Raw genomic sequence first — 19,694 nt, forward strand, 5'->3', positions numbered from 1 at the left:
TACTTTACAGAGATAGAGGGCATTAGTTGGTTTATAGAGATACAGAGAGCATTAGTTTATAGAGATACAGAGAGCATTGGATTTTGAGGATACAGAGGCACAGTAGTTTGTAGAGATACAGAGAGCATTAGTGTACAGAATACAGAGAGCATTAGTTTATAGAGATACAGAGAGCATTAGTTTATAGAGATACAGAGAGCATTAGATTTAGTGCAGAGAGCATTATAGAGATACAGAGAGCATTAGTTTATAGAGATACAGAGAGCATTAGTTTATAGAGATACAGAGAGCATTGATTTTATAGAGATACAGAGAGCATTAGTTTATGCAGAGAGCATTAGTTTATAGAGATACAGAGAGCATTAAGGCAGTTTATAGAGATACAGAGAGCATTAGTTTATAGAGATACAGAGAGCATTAGTTTATAGAGATACAGAGAGCATTAGTGTACAGAGATACAGAGAGCATTAGTTTATAGAGATACAGAGAGCATTAGTTTATAGAGATACAGAGAGCATTAGTGTACAGAGATACAGAGAGCATTAGTTTATAGAGATACAGAGAGCATTAGTTTATAGAGATACAAGAGAGCATTAGTTTATAGAGATACAGAGAGCATTAGTTTATAGAGATACAGAGAGCATTAGTTTATAGAGATACAGAGAGCATTAGTTTATAGAGATACAGAGAGCATTAGTTTATAGAGATACAGAGAGCATTAGTTTATAGAGATACAGAGAGCATTAGTTTATAGAGATACAGAGAGCATTAGTTTATAGAGATACAGATTAGCATTAGTTTATAGAGATACAGTGAGCATTAGTTTATAGAGATACAGAGAGCATTAGTTTATAGAGATACAGAGAGAGCATTAGTTTATAGAGATGCAGAGCATTAGTTTTATAGAGATACAGAGAGCATTAGTTTATAGAGATACAGAGAGCATTAGTTTATAGAGATACAGAGAGCATTAGTTTATAGAGATACAGTGAGCATTAGTTTATAGAGATACAGAGAGCATTAGTTTATAGAGATACAGAGAGCATTAGTTTATAGAGATACAGAGGCATTAGTTTATAGAGATACAGAGAGCATTAGTTTATAGAGATACAGAGAGCATTAGTTTATAGAGATACAGAGAGCATTAGTTTATAGAGATACAGAGAGCATTAGTTTATAGAGTTAGCATTTTATTGCTAAAGATTTACGCTCTTTACAAATGTAACTATATCACAATACAGTGTCCTAGAGCTGAAGGTTTGAATCACTGCAGCCTCACTGGTGGGCCAAGTTAACGGGGATAGTCAGATTGAAATGCCTTATATGGTTGTTTACATTGGCTTTAACAGTGTTTTTTGTGATTTGTTATGTTGTAACGTCATAAAATGTAAATGGAAACTGTTTAGTAAATATTTGATATCCACTGATTTGACACTCTTATTACAAATAAGGTTTGGAACCAAATAAGGTTATTTAGAGCGATACCTAGGGAACCAATTTAGGCTCTCTGAGGAACCATACATGGGATGGTTCTTTGAAGAACAATACAACAATTCAAAACCAGGACTGGAATTAAATATCCCTGCTGTAACATCCGACTGTTTAGATCGCTTATGTTTATTTGAACTGAACCGGCTCTCGATCTGGTTGTTCAGAAGACATGTGGGCAAGTGTTCAGATAGTCGTCCTCTTCTTCCGATAGCTCGTCCTCTTCTTCCGATAGCTCGTCCTCTTCTTCCGATAGCTCGTCCTCTTCTTCCGATAGCTCGTCCTCTTCTTCCGATAGCTCGTCCTCTTCTTCCGATAGCTCGTCCTCTTCTTCCGATAGCTCGTCCTCTTCTTCCGATAGCTCGTCCCTCTTCTTCCGATAGCTCGGGGTCAAAGTCAACAGGTGTTGACGGTGGGAGCTTTTGAATAAGGGTGAGTTTCTTGTTTACCAGATGTCCTGAGCGTGTCAGCGTTATCATCCATCCTTTGGTTCACATGGCATGCCCTTCCCACTCTCTGGCTACTGTAAAACATGAGGCTGGAATCCCACAGTATGAAAGACTGGATGGTGACATAATAATCACTACATTACAAATGCTGTACGGTTTTAAGCCTTATTTGCATATTTCCCATGGTGTCTTTCATGTGAAATTTTTAAGTTACCACCCATGACTGTGTTTTCTAGTGACAGAGGCAGGGCTGTTATGTTCATTCATTTCCAGTCTTGTGGCCTTCACCAAGTGAGATCCTGTTGTTATTAAAATTATATTATTTATGACGTTCCATTTTTCATTTGAAGGCCTAGTTTTGACCTACTACAGTGGTCTGAAACGCATAGTTTACAGGCCACATCAGGCCTGCAAGAGACATTATGCTGGTTTGCAAGGTAATACGTCATTCCTATTGGAATCCAGCCAGTGTAGGAATGTCTAACATTTGGAATTTTGATTCACCTGCAACCTACATTCTGAATGACTGCAAGAGTAAGATATGAGAACACCTTAAACATCTAAACTGGATCAACCATTTCAGTAACAGGTGCAGTAAGTCCAACTAACAGATTGGAATAGATTAGACAATGTTCAATTATTTGTATTTGAATAGAATAACATTAATTAATCAATCAATGTACACGCAAAAACATTCATATTAAAACATGTATTTTTTATGTACCTCAATAGAGCATGCTGGGAAATATCAATCAAATTTCTATTTGTTACTAAATTTGTAATGCGTACTCACTTACAAGCCGTTAACCAACAATGCAGTTAAAAAAAAATACATGTTAAGTAGAAAAGAAATAAGTAAAAAAAAAATAAGAAATAAAAGTAAGAAATAATGAATCATTAAAGAACAGCAGTAAAACAACAATAACGAAGCTATATACAGGGGTACCGGTACAGAGTCAATGTGTGGGGGCACCGGTTAGTTGAGGTAATTGAGGTAATATGTACATGTAGGTAGAGATAAAGTGACTTAAATTAAAGGTTCTTTATTGGGTGAGAGTGCTTTAAGGAACCTTAAGACCTGAGGAAGAACCACTTAAAAACCTTCTTTTTTCCAGTGTACAGTAGACAGATTAGTAAATATTTGATGGCCAGCTAATTGACTTATATCTCTTACTGTGGTATTAGTTGAGACAGGGCACATTTCAGATTGTTTTCATATTGTCAGTGTGTTTAAAATCTTTGTGAGATCAAAGGGCCTGTATTCAGGGTGCTGATTTTGGGTCAGTTTTCCCCCTGTTTTTTTAACACCATAATGGATGAGATTTGTGTTGTAGACCTGATCCTTTATCAGCATTCCGTCTCTGAGAGTCTTTCTGAATACAGACTCTGACGACAATGTTGCTTTTGATTTGTACTGAACCGGAGGTACAGCTGCTACCGCTACTCATTGTGTTTTCTATCTGGGACTTGTGTTTTTAAATGCTAAGTGAGATTATACACTGCTCATGAATGTGGAACAGTATGTATGGGTTTTACATGTGTTTACAAATTCATTTCAAGGGGACAATTCAGATGTGTGTTTTGTTGTTGCAGTGTTTTGAATGCTTAGTGGAATCTGACCACAGTGCTCCTACTCTCTCTGAGCTGTGTATATAAAAATATATATAAAAAAAAAAAAATCTGGCGGCTGTTGCTGTTGCTATTGTCCTTCCTTTGTGTTTTTTCTACAGGCCCGGTCCATTGGTTCAGTTCATAATTCTTCTCCTGCTCAGTGAAGCCGGGACAACCCCTTGTGTTCTACCTGATACGCTCTGACACCATGGATCTCATCTCAGCTCCCTCATACACTGCAAACTGTCTCTATGGGTACATGGTTTTCACTGTAACTCGCAATCACAGTAGGAATCATTGGAACTCAAACATAAAATACTGTTGCAATTAAAGGGAACGGGTTAAAGAACAGAAAGAAGGAGGATGGCATATTTGAACTGTCACTGAACCACTTCCTTTGTAAATACTGTGTACTACGAGGGTTTGCTAACACTGAACCACTTCCTTTGTAAATACTGTGTACTACGAGGGTTTGCTAACACTGAACCACTTCCTTTGTAAATACTGTGTACTACGAGGGTTTGCAAACACTAACTTTGTAAATACTGGTACTACGAGGGTTTGCTTCCTTTGTAAATACTGTGTACTACGAGGGTTTGCTAACACTGGACCACTTCCTTTGTAAATACTGTGTACTACGAGGGTTTGATAACACTGGACCACTTCCTTTGTAAATACTGTGTACTACGAGGGTTTGCTAACACTGAACCACTTCCTTTGTAAATACTGTGTACTACGAGGGTTTGCTAACACTGGACCACTTCCTTTGTAAATACTGTGTACTACGAGGGTTTGCTAACACTGAACCACTTCCTTTGTAAATACTGTGTACTACGAGGTTTGCTAACACTGAACCACTTCCTTTGTAAATACTGTGTACTACGAGGGTTTGCTAACACTGAACCACTTCCTTTGTAAATACTGTGTACTACGAGGGTTTGCTAACACTGGACCACTTCCTTTGTAAATACTGTGTACTACGAGGGTTTGCTAACACTGGACCACTTCCTTTGTAAATATACTATGAGGGTTTGCTAACACTGAACCACTTCCTTTGTAAATACTGTACTATGAGGGTTTGCTAACACTGAACCACTTCCTTTGTAAATACTGTGTACTACGAGGGTTTGCTAACACTGAACCACTTCCTTTGTAAATACTGTGTCCTACGAGGGTTTGCTAACACTGAACCACTTCCTTTGTAAATACTGTGTACTACGAGGGTTTGCTAACACTGGACCACTTCCTTTGTAAATACTGTGTACTACGAGGGTTTGCTAACACTGGACCACTTCCTTTGTAAATACTGTGTACTACGAGGGTTTGCTAACACTGAACCACTTCCTTTGTAAATACTGTGTACTACGAGGGTTTGCTAACACTGAACCACTTCCTTTGTAAATACTGTGTACTACGAGGGTTTGCTAACACTGAACCACTTCCTTTGTAAATACTGTGTACTACGAGGGTTTGCTAACACTGACCACTTCCTTTGTAAATACTGTGTACTACGAGGGTTTGCTAACACTGAACCACTTCCTTTGTAAATACTGTGTACTATGAGGGTTTGCTAACACTGAAGCACTTCCTTTGTAAATACTGTGTACTACGAGGGTTTGCTAACACTGGACCACTTCCTTTGTAAATACTGTGTACTACGAGGGTTTGCTAACACTGAACCACTTCCTTTGTAAATACTGTGTACTACTAGGGTCTGCTAACACTGGACCACTTCCTTTGTAAATACTGTGTACTACGAGGGTTTGCTAACACTGGACCACTTCCTTTGTAAATACTGTGTACTACGAGGGTTTGCTAACACTGAACCACTTCCTTTGTAAATACTGTGTACTACGAGGGTTTGCTAACACTGAACCACTTCCTTTGTAAATACTGTGTACTACGAGGGTTTGCTAACACTGAACCACTTCCTTTGTAAATACTGTTTACTACGAGGGTTTGCTAACACTGGACCACTTCCTTTGTAAATACTGTGTACTACGAGGGTTTGCTAACACTGAACCACTTCCTTTGTAAATACTGTGTACTACGAGGGTTTGCTAACACTGAACCACTTCCTTTGTAAATACTGTGTACTACGAGGGTTTGCTAACACTGGACCACTTCCTTTGTAAATACTGTGTACTACGAGGGTTTGCTAACACTGAACCACTTCCTTGTAAATACTGTGTACTACGAGGGTTTGCTAACACTGAACCACTTCCTTTGTAAATACTGTGTACTACGAGGGTTTGCTAACACTGGACCACTTCCCGTCAAATACTGTGTACTAATAACACTGAACCACTTCCTTTGTAAATACTGTGTACTACGAGGGTTTGCTAACACTGGACCACTTCCTTTGTAAATACTGTGTACTACGAGGGTTTGCTAACACTGAACCACTTCCTTTGTAAATACTGTGTACTACGAGGGTTTGCTAACACTGAACCACTTCCTTTGTAAATACTGTGTACTACGAGGGTTTGCTAACACTGAACCACTTCCTTCGTAAATACTGTGTACTACGAGGTTTGCTAACACTGAACCACTTCCTTTGTAAATACTGTGTACTACGAGGTTTGCTAACACTGGACCACTTCCTTTGTAAATACTGTGTACTACGAGGGTTTGCTAACACTGAACCACTTCCTTTGTAAATACTGTGTACTACGAGGGTTTGCTAACACTGGACCACTTCCTTTGTAAATACTGTGTACTACGAGGGTTTGCTAACACTGAACCACTTCCTTTGTAAATACTGTGTCCTACGAGGGTTTGCTAACACTGAACCACTTCCTTTGTAAATACTGTTTACTACGAGGGTTTGCTAACACTGAACCACTTCCTTTGTAAATACTGTGTACTACGAGGGTTTGCTAACACTGGACCACTTCCTTTGTAAATACTGTGTACTACTAGGGTCTGCTAACACTGGACCACTTCCTTTGTAAATACTGTGTACTACGAGGGTTTTGCTAACACTGGACCACACTGTGGACTAACACTGGACCACTTCCTTTGTAAATACTGTGTACTACGAGGGTTTGCTAACACTGAACCACTTCCTTTGTAAATACTGTGCACTACGAGGGTTTGCTAACACTGGACCACTTCCTTTGTAAATACTGTGTACTACGAGGGTTTGCTAACACTGAACCACTTCCTTTGTAAATACTGTGTACTACGAGGGTTTGCTAACACTGAACCACTTCCTTTGTAAATACTGTGTACTACGAGGGTTTGCTAACACTGAACCACTTCCTTTGTAAATACTGTGTACTACGAGGGTTTGATAACACTGGACCACTTCCTTTGTAAATACTGTGTACTACGAGGGTTTGCTAACACTGAACCTCTTCCTTTGTAAATACTGTGTACTATGAGGGTTTGCTAACACTGGACCACTTCCTTTGTAAATACTCTTTACTACGAGGGTTTGCTAACACTGAACCACTTCCTTTGTAAATACTGTGTACTACGAGGGTTTGCTAACACTGGACCACTTCCTTTGTAAATAATGTGTACTACGAGGGTTTGCTAACACTGAACCACTTCCTTTGTAAATACTGTTTACTACGAGGGTTTGCTAACACTGAACCACTTCCTTTGTTAATACTGTGTACTACGAGGGTTTGCTAACACTGGACCACTTCCTTTGTAAATACTGTGTACTACGAGGGTTTGCTAACACTGGACCACTTCCTTTGTAAATACTGTGTACTACTAGGGTTTGCTAACACTGGACCACTTCCTTTGTAAATACTGTGTACTACGAGGGTTTGCTAACACTGAACCACTTCCTTTGTAAATACTGTGTACTACGAGGGTTTGCTAACACTGGACCACTTCCTTTGTAAATACTGTGTACTACGAGGGTTTGCTAACACTGGACCACTTCCTTTGTAAATACTGTGTACTACGAGGGTTTGCTAACACTGAACCACTTCCTTTGTAAATACTGTGTACTACGAGGGTTTGCTAACACTGGACCACTTCCTTTGTAAATACTGTGTACTACGAGGGTTTGCTAACACTGAACCACTTCCTTTGTAAATACTGTGTACTACGAGGGTTTGCTAACACTGAACCACTTCCTTTGTAAATACTGTGTACTACGAGGTTTGCTAACACTGAACCACTTCCTTTGTAAATACTGTGTACTACGAGGCTTTGCTAACACTGGACCACTTCCTTTGTAAATACTGTGTACTACGAGGGTTTGCTAACACTGAACCACTTCCTTTGTAAATACTGTGTACTACGAGGGTTTGCTAACACTGAACCACTTCCTTTGTAAATACTGTGTACTACGAGGGTTTGCTAACACTGAACCACTTCCTTTGTAAATACTGTGTACTACGAGGGTTTGCTAACACTGAACCACTTCCTTTGTAAATACTGTGTACTACGAGGGTTTGCTAACACTGAACCACTTCCTTTGTAAATACTGTGTACTACGAGGGTTTGCTAACACTGGACCACTTCCTTTGTAAATACTGTGTACTACGAGGGTTTGCTAACACTGAACCACTTCCTTTGTAAATACTGTGTACTACGAGGGTTTGCTAACACTGAACCACTTCCTTTGTAAATACTGTGTACTACGAGGGTTTGCTAACACTGAACCACTTCCTTTGTAAATACTGTGTACTACGAGGGTTTGCTAACACTGAACCTCACAAATAAAAGAAAAAGGACATGGCATCGAAACAAAGCTACAGTCATCAAATAAACATTTATTTTGTCATACGGTTCCTTAACAACAGGTATATACCAACAGTGAAAATGCTTACTTTACAGGCCTTTCCCAACAACGCAGAACATTTAAAAAATAATAGAAAGATAACGGAACGATGAGTAAGGATAACTTGGCTTTCTACACGGTACGAGGTAATAACTTGGCTTTATACACGGTACAAGGTAATAACTTGGCTTTAGACACGGTACAAGGTAATAACTTGGCTTTCTACACGGTATGTGGTAATAACTTGGCTTTAAACACGGTATGTGGTAATAACTTGGCTTTAGACATGGTACGTGGTAATAACTTGGCTTTAGACATGGTACGTGGTAATAACTTGGCTTTCTACACGGTATGTGGTAATAACTTGGCTTTAGACATGGTACGTGGTAATAACTTGGCTTTAGACATGGTACGTGGTAATAACTTGGCTTTAGACATGGTACGTGGTAATAACTTGGCTTTAGACATGGTACGTGGTAATAACTTGGCTTTATACATGGTACGTGGTAATAACTTGGCTTTAAACATGGTACGTGGTAATAACTTGGCTTTAGACATGGTACGTGGTAATAACTTGGCTTTAGACATGGTACGTGGTAATAACTTGGCTTTATACACAGTACGAGGTAATAACTTGGCTTTATACACAGTACGAGGTAATAACTTGGCTTTATACACAGTACTAGGTAATAACTTGGCTTTATACACAGTACGGGGTAATAACTTGGCTTTATACACAGTACGAGGTAATAACTTGGCTTTATACACAGTACGAGGTAATAACTTGGCGTTATACACAGTACAATATAGAATAATAATAAAAACCTTGAATAAGTATGAGTGTTTAAACTTTTGACTGGTACTGTATATATAACCTGAAAGGCCACTCAACAAGGTTTGCAACGGCACATAGGGACAAAGATCGTACTTTTTGGAGAAATTTCCTCTGGTCTGATGAAACAAAATAAAACTATTTGGCCATAATGACCATCGTTATGTTTGGAGGAAAAAGGAGGCTTGCAAGCCGAAGAACACCATCCCAACCGTGAAGCACGGGGGTGGCAGCATCATGTTGTGGGGGTTCTTGGTGCAGGAGCGACTGGTGCACTTCACAAAATAGATGGCATCATGAGGTAGGAAAATTATGTAGATGTATTGAAGCAACATCTCAAGACATCAGTCAGGAAGTTAAAGCTTGGTCACAAATGGACAATGACCCCAAGCATACTTCCAAAGTTGTGGCAAAATTACTTTAGAACAACAAAGTCAAGGTATTGGAGTGGCCATCACAAAGCCCTGAACTCATCCTATAGAAAATGTGTGGGCAGAACTGAAAAAGCATGTGTGAGCAAGGAGGCCTAAAAACCTGACTCAGTTACACCAGCTCTGTCAGGAGGAATGGGACAAAATTCACCAAACTTATTGTGGGAAGCTTGTTGAAGGATACCCAAAACATTTGACCCAAGTTAAACAATTTAAAGGCAATGGTACCAAATACTAATTGAGTGTATGTAAACTTCTGATCCACTGGGAATGTGATGAAATAAATAAAAATTAAATAAATCATTCTCTCTAATATTATTCTGATATTTCACATTCTTAAAACAAAGTGGTGATCCTAACTGACCTAAGACAGGGAATTGTTAACTAGGATTAAATGTCAGGAATTGTGAAAAACAGAGTTTAAATGTATTTGGCTAAGGTGTATGTAAACTTCCAACTTCAACTGTACATACACACTTTGTACAGAACCAATAAAATTAGATGTTTTTAAAATTTTGATCCCCAAGTAATGTTGCTAACTGAAACTTACACAACAAAAAATGTCTCACTATTATCAACTTATTATAGCTTTCAATGTTATTGCTTTCCACATGTTATTACATTACAGCCTTCTTCTAAAATATATTAAGAACATAATAATCCTCATCATTCTACACAAGACACCTCATATAACAAAGTGAAAAAGGTTTAGACATTTTTGCAAATTTACTAAAAATTTTAAAAAAACAGACCATTTACTCGGTAATTTGTTGAAGAACCTTTGACAGTGATTGCAGCCTCAAGTCTTCTTGGGTATGACGCTAAAAGCTTGGCACAGCTTTCTTTGGGGAGTTTTCTTCTCTGCAGATCCTCTCAAGCTCTGTCAGGTTGGATGGGGAGCGTCGCTGCACAGCTATTTTCAGGTCTCTCCAGAGATGTTCGATCGGGTTCAAGTCCGGGCTCTGGCTGGACCACTCAAGGACATTCAGAGACTTGTCCCGAAGCCACTCCTGGGTTGTCTTAGCTGTTTGCTAAGGGACGTTGTCCTGTTGGAAGGTGAACCTTCGCCCCAGTCTGAGGTCCTGAGCCTTCTGGAGCGGTTTTCTTCAAGTATCTCTCTGTACTTTGCTCCGTTCATCTTTCCCTCCATCCTGACTAGGACTGAGGAGTGGCTTCTGTCTGGCCACAAAAATGACTGATTGGTGGAGTGCTGCAGAGATGGTTCTCCTTCTGGAAGGTTCTCCCATCTCTCACCAGATGAACTCTGGAGCTCTGTAAGAGTTACCATTGGCTTCTTGGTTACCTCCCTGACATTGGCCCTTCTCCCCGATTGCTCAGTTTAGACAGGCGCCCAACTCTTTTGGTACCCTACCCCAGATATGTGTCTCGACACAATCCTGTCTCGGTGCTCTACGGACGATTATTTCGACCTCATGGCTTGGTTTTTGCTCTGACATGCTCTGTCAACTGTTGGACCTTAAATAGACAGCTGTGTGCATTTCCAAATCATGTCCAATCAATTGAATTTACCACAGCTGGACTCCAATCAAGTTGTTTTTTGAGTTGTCATTATGGGGTAATATGTGTAGATTGATGAGAGGGGAAAAAGCTATTTAATTCATTTTAGAATAAGGCTGTAACGAAACAAAATGTGGTAAAATCAAGGGGTCTAAATACTTTACAGAATGCACTGAATGTGTGTGTTGATGTATGTGTGTGTATGTGTGTGTATGTGTTGTGTATCTGACTGTTTGATGAGATACTGGTAGAGCCAGAGAGATAGGACTAGGATCCAGTGTCGCCCAGGGCGACGGAGGCTGCTGAGGAGAGTGGGGACTCATTACCCGTATGGAGGTGAGAGGCACTCAGCTACTAAGAGAGGCCTGGAGAAGCTGTGTGTGTGCGTGTGTGCGTGTGCGTGTGTGTGTGTGTGTGTGTGTGTGTGTGTGCGTGTGTGTGTGTGTATGTGTGTGTGTGCGTGTGTGTGTGTCTGTACTCTATGACTGTGGTGTAGAGTGTGTTTATGTCTCACACACACACACACACACACACACACAGAGAGAGCTGGGACACTGGGACAGTGTGTGTGGCCCGTCGCCCCGTCGCCCGCGGCAACCTGAGTTATTAATTGAAAGAGATTAAGCTGCTCTTGCCTTCGCCCGTGACAACACCATTAATAAGGGCCTCTGTAGATGTCCCTAGACTGAGGTTACCATTGTCTCCACTGAGAGAGGAGAGGAAGCCATAGCAGACCAGATATGCATCCCAAATGACACCCTGTTTCCATTTATACACTGAACAGAACATTAGGAACGCCTTCCTAATATCTCACCTGGATTCACCTGGTCGATCTACAGTATGTCATGGGACACCTTCTTAACATTGAGTTCTCTGTCCATCACAACGTCTCTCTAGAGTCCGCCTACGAGCCGTTGTATAGTAGGCTGCACCGCCAAGCCATCCCCTCTAACACGTGCTATATTCTTACATCTTATTCCCAGCCAACGAGGCAGCTCGGGTTATCACAACAGAATTACCAGTTAATGAACCACTAAGGGCCATGTTGGACATTGTGTAATCCCTAACACTGAAAAAACAGCTGATGTTAGCAAACCTTCTGAAGGCGCCAAGCAGAGTGTACAGGATGTTTTATGCCCCAAAAGATGTCTCCAAGGGGTGGACAAATATCCATTTCACCATCTATTCACACTATATATACAAAGTATGTGGACACCGCTTAAAATTAGTGGATTCGGCTATTTTGGCCACACGAGTGGATGACTGGTGTATAAAATCGAGCTCACCGCCATGCAATCTCCATAGACACATATTGGCAGTGGAATGGCCTTACTGAAAAGCTCAGTAACTTTCACCGTGGCACCGTCATAGGATGCCCCCTTTCCAACAAGCCAGTTTGTCAAATTTCTGCCCTGCTAGAGCTGCTGGTCAAATGTAGGTGCTGTTATTGTGTAGCTAGGAGCAAAAAACATCTCAGGCGTTAAAGCTCGATGCCATTGGACTCTGGAGCAGTGGAAACACGTTCTCTGGAATGATGAATCACGCTTCACCATCTGGCAGTCCGACGGACGAATCTGGGTTTGGCAAATGCCAGGAGAACGCTACCTGCCCCAATGCGTGCTGCCAAATGTAATGTTTGGTGGAGGAGGAATAATGGTCTGGGACTTTCCTGTTTCAGCATGAGAATGCCCCCATGCACAAAGCGAGGTCCATACAGAAATGGTTGGTCAAGAGATCGTTGTGGAAGAACTTGACTAGCCTGCACAGAGCCCTGAACTCAACCCCATTGAACAACTTCGGAATGAATTGGAACGCCGACTGCGATCAAGGGCCAAATCGTCCAACATCAGTGCCCCGGCCTCACTAATGCTCTTGTGGCTGAATTGAAGCAAGTCCCCTGCAGCAATGTTCCAACTAGTGGAAAGCCTTCCCAGAAGAGGAGAGGCTGTTATAGCAGCAATGTTCCAATATCTAGTGGAAAGCCTTCCCAGAAGAGTGGAGGCTGTTATAGCAGCAATGTTCCTACATCTAGTGGAAAGCCTTCCCAGAAGAGTGGAGGCTGTTATAGCAGCAATGTTCCAATATCTAGTGGAAAGCCTTCCCAGAACAGGGGAGGCTGTTATAACAGCAATATTCCAACATCTAGTGGAAAGCCTCCCCAGAAGAGTGGCAAAAAGGGGGGACCAACACCATATTAATGCCTTTGATTTTGGAATGAGATGTTCAACGAGCAGGAGTCCACATACTGTTGGTCATGTGGAGTAGTATTTCAAAGATAGGCATCTTGCACGTGTGTTTATTTTTCTACAGAACTTTCTCTGCTTTTTAATGTTGGTAAATGTGTTGATTCTCAGTCAGATGCTGGGCTGTTACCCCAGGGGACTTTGCCTTGTGAGTTTAATCACAGCCAGGAAATTATGCCTGAATTTGGTGTGTAATAGCTGTTTTAATTTGCACTTAATTACTACTTAATTCAACATCGCTTCATCCCCTATCTCCTCTCTGAGGAGCCTAATTCTACTGTAATAATTTTAATTATGCTTTGTTTTCGCCTTCGTTTTTTTCAGTTCGTAAACTAACAACAGGAAATATATTGTAATTTCAAATATCCTCTCTCTGACTGCTGCACTCCATTTAATTGATGGTTGATGGAACTTGGTTCTGGAACTTGGTTTTCCTTCTCAGAGGAGCATATGGATGCATCCTGGTCCCTTTAGAGGACTCCTTTACGCATCCTGGTCAGTAGTTAATTAATAAAGGAATAGAGTGTAGTGTATAAAGGGAATAAGGTGCCATTAAGGTGCCATTTGCGATGTAAATTAAGCATTTTTTTATAGGTCTGGATAGCACAGAGGCAAAGGTACTTTCAAAGGCCGACACCATTTGAGCTATTCCTAGAAATTGTACTTACTCCTCCATCCATCCTTCCTTTCACCCCTCCATCCCTCTATCCATCCCTCCAGTTCTAGGTTCCTAGTCTAGTTCCATTTCCTCTTGTTACTTGGTACAGAATCAACATGTGTCCACCACATTTTGGATGCTATGAAACTGACAATTATATATATTAGTTCCACCATCTGTGTGTGGCTGAATGACAAACAGTATTGTCAGAGATGAATAGGAGGTTTCTTCATTCATAAAGGGGCCGATTCAACCTTAGGAAATATATGCCTTTTTTAAAGCGTTTTGATTTAAACCTGTTCAAGATAGGGCTGACTACTGCCCCCTTTGGAGGAATTGCGTGCCCATAGTAAACAGAAAATAAATCTGTCAAAAATTGCTAATATATGCATATAATAATTATTATTGAATAGAAAACACTCTAAAGCTTCTAAAACTGTTCAAATTATGTCTGTATGTAAAGCAGAACTCTCAGGGCAGCCATTCTCCCAAACTCTCTCTTGTCATCATGAAAGTTGGCCCAACTTTGACGTCATCGCCCCCACCCGTCCCAACCAGCTACGGATCTGGAAACAGTTCCTATCTCTTCAGCGCGATGTCCCCTTTCAGTGGGGCCTGTCATTGTGAGAATCGCGCTCCCTTGAGTTTTGGCGGGCTGAAACCTTCGAAAATACATGTACTTTCATGCGCGCGTCGGGTCCGGAGCTCTCTTTGTTCCAGGTTTGACCAAACAATGTAGGTGTTGATGTATGAGGGGCTGATTCAACCTTAGGAAATATATGCCTTTTATTAAGAGTTTTGATTTAAGCACTTCTCAGTCTTCTCAGTCTTACCCTATGTATGTGCATAATGAAGTTTGTCGGTGTGGCTTCCTTGCGTACACCAAATGCATTTAATTAAATCCCCCCAAAAAATCCCCAATGGGTGTCCCATTGATAAGGGAGTTTTTCTTCCGTTTGTTTTTTTTCTGTTAATTAATCTTAAAGTACCTTTAATGTCTTTAATGTACCTTTAATTTGAATTTGATAGGGACAACATTCGAATGTTGAATGGGTTCATAATGGAGATCAATGGAAGACATATGTGATCAACTGGCTAGATTTGTAGCAACATTTGAAATGGTGTTTTTTATATTCTGAGACTCTGAAGAAAATGGAATATCATACACTACATTTGAGGTACAATGGGAAAGTAATTCTGCTTTGAAAGTTTGATAAACTTTTAAACTCACTTTTTAGAAAAATGTCCCTTGAATGTTTTGGTACCTGCTGGATACCTGCTGGAGAGCCTTTCTTTTGTTTATACCCATTCAGCATCGTTCACACCCTCTTAAACTTTAGCCCCACCCATCTCTTTTGCATCTTAAGTATCCGTCCCTTTATTTCAATTTTCGTCAAAATTGACACAAATCTAACTGCCTGTAGCTCAGGACCTTTGTGTCACGTGTGCTCCCTCTCCGGGCCTCTAGGTCACCAGGCTGCTCGTTATGGAGCACACCAGTCACCATCGTTACGCACCTGTGCGTCATCTGACTCACCTGGACTCCATCCCTTCCCTGATTACCTTCCCTATATAAGTCACTTCGGTTCCTGGGTCATGTCTGTGCGTTGTTTCTTGTTTTGTATTGTGTTCCGGTTATTTTATTAAAACACTCCCTGAACTTGCTTCCCGACTCTCAGTGCACATCGTTACAATTTGAAAGGAAACACTTTGAAGTTTGTGGAAATGTGAAAAGAATGTAGGAGAATATAACACATTAGATCTGGTAAAAGATAATACAAAGAAAAAAATCTAGTTCTTTTGTATTTGTTTTGCACCTTCATCGTTGAAATGCAATAGAAAGGCCATAATGTATTATTCCAGCCTGGTGTGATTAAAATTTTGGCCACTAGGTGGCAGCAGTGTATTTGCAAAGTTTCAGACTGATCCAATGAACCATTGCATTTATGTTCAACATTTTGTATCAAGACTGCCCATATTTGCCTAATTTCTGTATTAATAATTTTTCATTTTCAAAATTCTGCACTCTCCTCAAACAATAGCATGGTATTTGTTCACTGTAATAGGTACTGTAAATTGGACAGTGCAGTTAGATTAACAAGAATTTTAAGTTTTTTGCCAATATCAGATGTCTATATCCTGGGAAACCTTCTTGTTGTTTACAACCTTATGCTAATCGCAATAGCCTACATTAGCTCAACCATCACGTGGACGGGATACCGATCCCAAAGGAGTTAAGGATTCACACGTGAGGCCATGTACTTAACAACCAGAGATTTCAAGACTAAAGGCTGGTTTATTCAACGGGTGTGTTCGTAAATTTAATCTGGAGTGCCAGAGTGTGCTCTGGGCGTTCGTAAACTCAGATTCGCTCTTGGAGGAACACTGGACGCTCTCGCCGAGGTGTAGTGTTGATCCGAGCGTTCTGACCTAACAACAGCAGTCAAGCACCCAAGCAAACTGGCTAACGTTAGCCTAGCTTCTTCCTGTTACGGCTTTCTTCCGTTGAAGGAGAGTCGGACCAAAATGCAGCGTGGTTAGTTCGATACATGTTTAATAAAGACAAAACACGATCAATACAAGAAACGGAAATGTGAAAACCTAATACAGCCTGTCTGGTGACAACTAACACAGAGACAGGAACAATCACCCACAAACACACAGTGAAACCCAGGCTACCTAAATATGGTTCCCAATCAGAGACAACGAGAATCACCTGACTCTGATTGAGAACCTCAGGCAGCCATAGACTATGCTAGACACCCCTACTCAGCCACAATCCCAATACCTACTAAAAACCCCAATACCACAACACAACACAAAATAACCCCATGTCACACCCTGGCCTGACCAAATAAATATATAAACACAAAATACTAAGACCAGGGCGTGACACTTCCAGACACAAATGAGAGAACAGCTCACTCTGACCATTTTACTCGCCCTAGCAGAGCTGGCTAGGGTGTTTTATGTTATCCAGAGCATTGGTAACTGCAATTGTGCTTTTTGAAAATATATATATTATGCTTTTTTACTAACATTTACTGACACCGGCCATATTCAACAGCTGTTGACTGTTCGTAAATTCTTCAGTTATTATGTGCTCTGGCACACTCAGATGAGAGTTCTCTGAAATCGGAGTATATATATTTACCAGCTGTGGTCTATCGACAGTTGTCAGTGACATCATGAACATTCTATTGAAATGGTTACTTTCAAAGTGGAGTATTTTGTTTAGACAAACAATGAACCACAATCGCAACTCATAACATGAATACCCTTTTTGAATCTGCAGGTAACTAACCAACCAGGTTCAATGTTAGCTAGTGAATATTAGGCTATAACTAGCATTACAAAGGGCTCTGAGATACGATTAATATTAGTACACAGATCATACATGTAACGTTAGCTAGCTAGCCAGCCAGCTAACTTTAGCTAGCTAGCTAACATTACAATTTAACTTGAAATGAAATTACTTTCTGACAAAATTAGAAACATGTCATATCTGAAAATGTATCTAGCTAGACTCGCTTACCCCATACATGGATGGACACTTCTCCCTCTCTGTTACGGTTGCCATGGTTGCCTTTAGTTTGAAGATGTAATCCAGAGACAGGTGTTTATACAACAGCCTTCTGTGTGTTCTCTTTTTGACTCCATCTGCATATTTGCCAACAAATGGCAGAATGTTCTCCATCTCCTTAGCTATCACACTCTAATTCCACTGATTTCAAAACTCTGTGGTCCAGAAAGTGGAGAGCAACACTTCATCAACTCTACTACGTGATATCTTTTTTAAAAAAAGCAATTTTTAGAAAGGATTACCTACACATACTGACCAATCCGGCAGACCAATCCGAACTCATCTCTCTGCATGTCCAGCCCACTCATTATCTCAGCCAATCATGGCTAGCGGCAAGGTTTCCCCCTTTTTCTGTGGCTAAACCAACTAGGTTCATAATTTAACCATTTTATTTGTATTTACAGATGGAATACAAGTTTGTTATTAAGGCACATGAAAGTTCACATGTTCCAGAAGGCATTTCTGACAAAAAAAATATTGTTAAAATTGTTAACGCTCAAACTACTCTCCTGTGAAGTAGTGATACGTGACATGCACCTAGTTTAACTAGTAACGAGTCACATTTGCATATTTATGTCTGTTTCAGATATCCAAACATTAGCCTTCAAGTCAATATTTTTTTAACTTTAAATATGATCAACTATTACTAGTGAGCGGCAGATAGCCTAGTGGTTAGAGCGTTGGACTAGTAACTGAAAGTTTGCAAGATTGAATCCCTGAGCTGATGAGGTAAAAATATGTTGTTCTGCCCCTGACCAAGGCAGTTAACCCACTGTTCCCCAGTAGGCTGTCACTGTAAATTAGAATTTGTTCTTAACTGACTTGCCTAGTTAAATAAAAGGTAAAACAATATATAAAAAATCAGCAACACAGTGGTGTGACAGTTTTTTTTTTTTTTTACCTTTATTTTACTAGTCCAACACTCTAACCACCAGGCTACCCTGCCGACAGTGTGTACAGAGGAAGCAAATTGATATTGTAACAAAATGGAGGGAGGTAATGAAATGAAATTAAGAGAAGGAACAGTAAATTGGCAGTTAAATATGTGTGGTTATTACTGACAATCGATACTGATGGGCTCCAGTGGGGCAGCGCTCTAAGGCACTGCATCTCAGTGATAGAGGCATCACTACAGACCTGAGTTTGATTCAGGCTGTATCACAACTGGTTGTGATCGTGAGTCCCATAGGGCGGTGTACAATTGGCCCAGCGTCGTCTGGGGTAGGCCGTCATTGTAAATATGTTTTTTTTTTTTTTTTTTATTCTTAGTATTTTGTGTTTTCTTTAATTATTTGTTCAGGCCAGGGTGTGACATGGGTTTATTGTGTTGTCGTATTGGGGTTTTTGTAGGCATTGGGATTGTGGCTGATTAGGGGTGTGTCTAGCATAGGCTTGGCTGCCTGAGGCGGTTCTCAATCAGAGTCAGGTGATTCTCGTTGTCTCTGACTGGGAACCATATTTAGGTAGCCTGGGTTTTACTGTGTATTTTGTGGGTGATTGTTCCTGTCTGTGTTTGCACCAGATAGGGCTGTTTCGGTTTTCACTTTTCATTATTTTGTAGTTTCCGCTTGTATTGTTTTTTCCTTCATTAAAATATATCATGAATCATCACCACGCTGTATTTTGGTCCGATCCTTGTTCTACCTCTTCGTCAGAGGAGGAGATAGAAGAGAGCCGTTACAATATTATCTCTATCATTTTATATTATTATTATTATTATCTTTATCATGATAAATCATAATCATCATATTATCATATTATCTCTATAATTTTATACTATTATTATTATCTTTATCATTATAAATCATAATCATCATATTATCTCTATAATTTTATACTATTATTATTATCTTTATCATTATAAATCATAATCATCATATTATCTCTATCATTTTATACTATTATTATTATCTTTATCATTATAAATCATAATCATCATATTATCTCTATCATTTTATACTATTATTATTATCTTTATCATTATAAATCATAATCATCATATTATCTCTATCATTTTATACTATTATTATTATTATCTTTATCATTATAAATCATAATCATCATATTATCTCTATCATGTTATACTTCACTGTTGGAAAGTGGCGGAAATGCTTGTCATGTTGATATGTTTATC

The 19,694-nt window shown here is 39.9% G+C and overlaps 1 protein-coding gene across 1 annotated transcript in view; it reads right to left on the reverse strand.

The window, feature by feature from the left end:
• Positions 1-1,651: 1,651 nt before the first annotated feature.
• LOC121843293 (leucine-rich repeat extensin-like protein 1) overlaps positions 1,652-19,694 on the reverse strand; it is a gene marked incomplete at its 5' end in the record, with an annotated part of 30,883 nt that continues 12,840 nt past the window's right edge. Inside the window, one exon of the mRNA XM_042312885.1 lies at positions 1,652-1,871. Coding sequence (XP_042168819.1) covers positions 1,652-1,871 — 220 coding nt within the window. The remainder of the gene's footprint in view (positions 1,872-19,694) is intronic.

The sequence above is a fragment of the Oncorhynchus tshawytscha genome, unplaced genomic scaffold (genome assembly GCF_018296145.1).
Source record: "Oncorhynchus tshawytscha isolate Ot180627B unplaced genomic scaffold, Otsh_v2.0 Un_contig_16849_pilon_pilon, whole genome shotgun sequence".
Taxonomy (NCBI): Eukaryota; Metazoa; Chordata; class Actinopteri; order Salmoniformes; family Salmonidae; genus Oncorhynchus; species Oncorhynchus tshawytscha.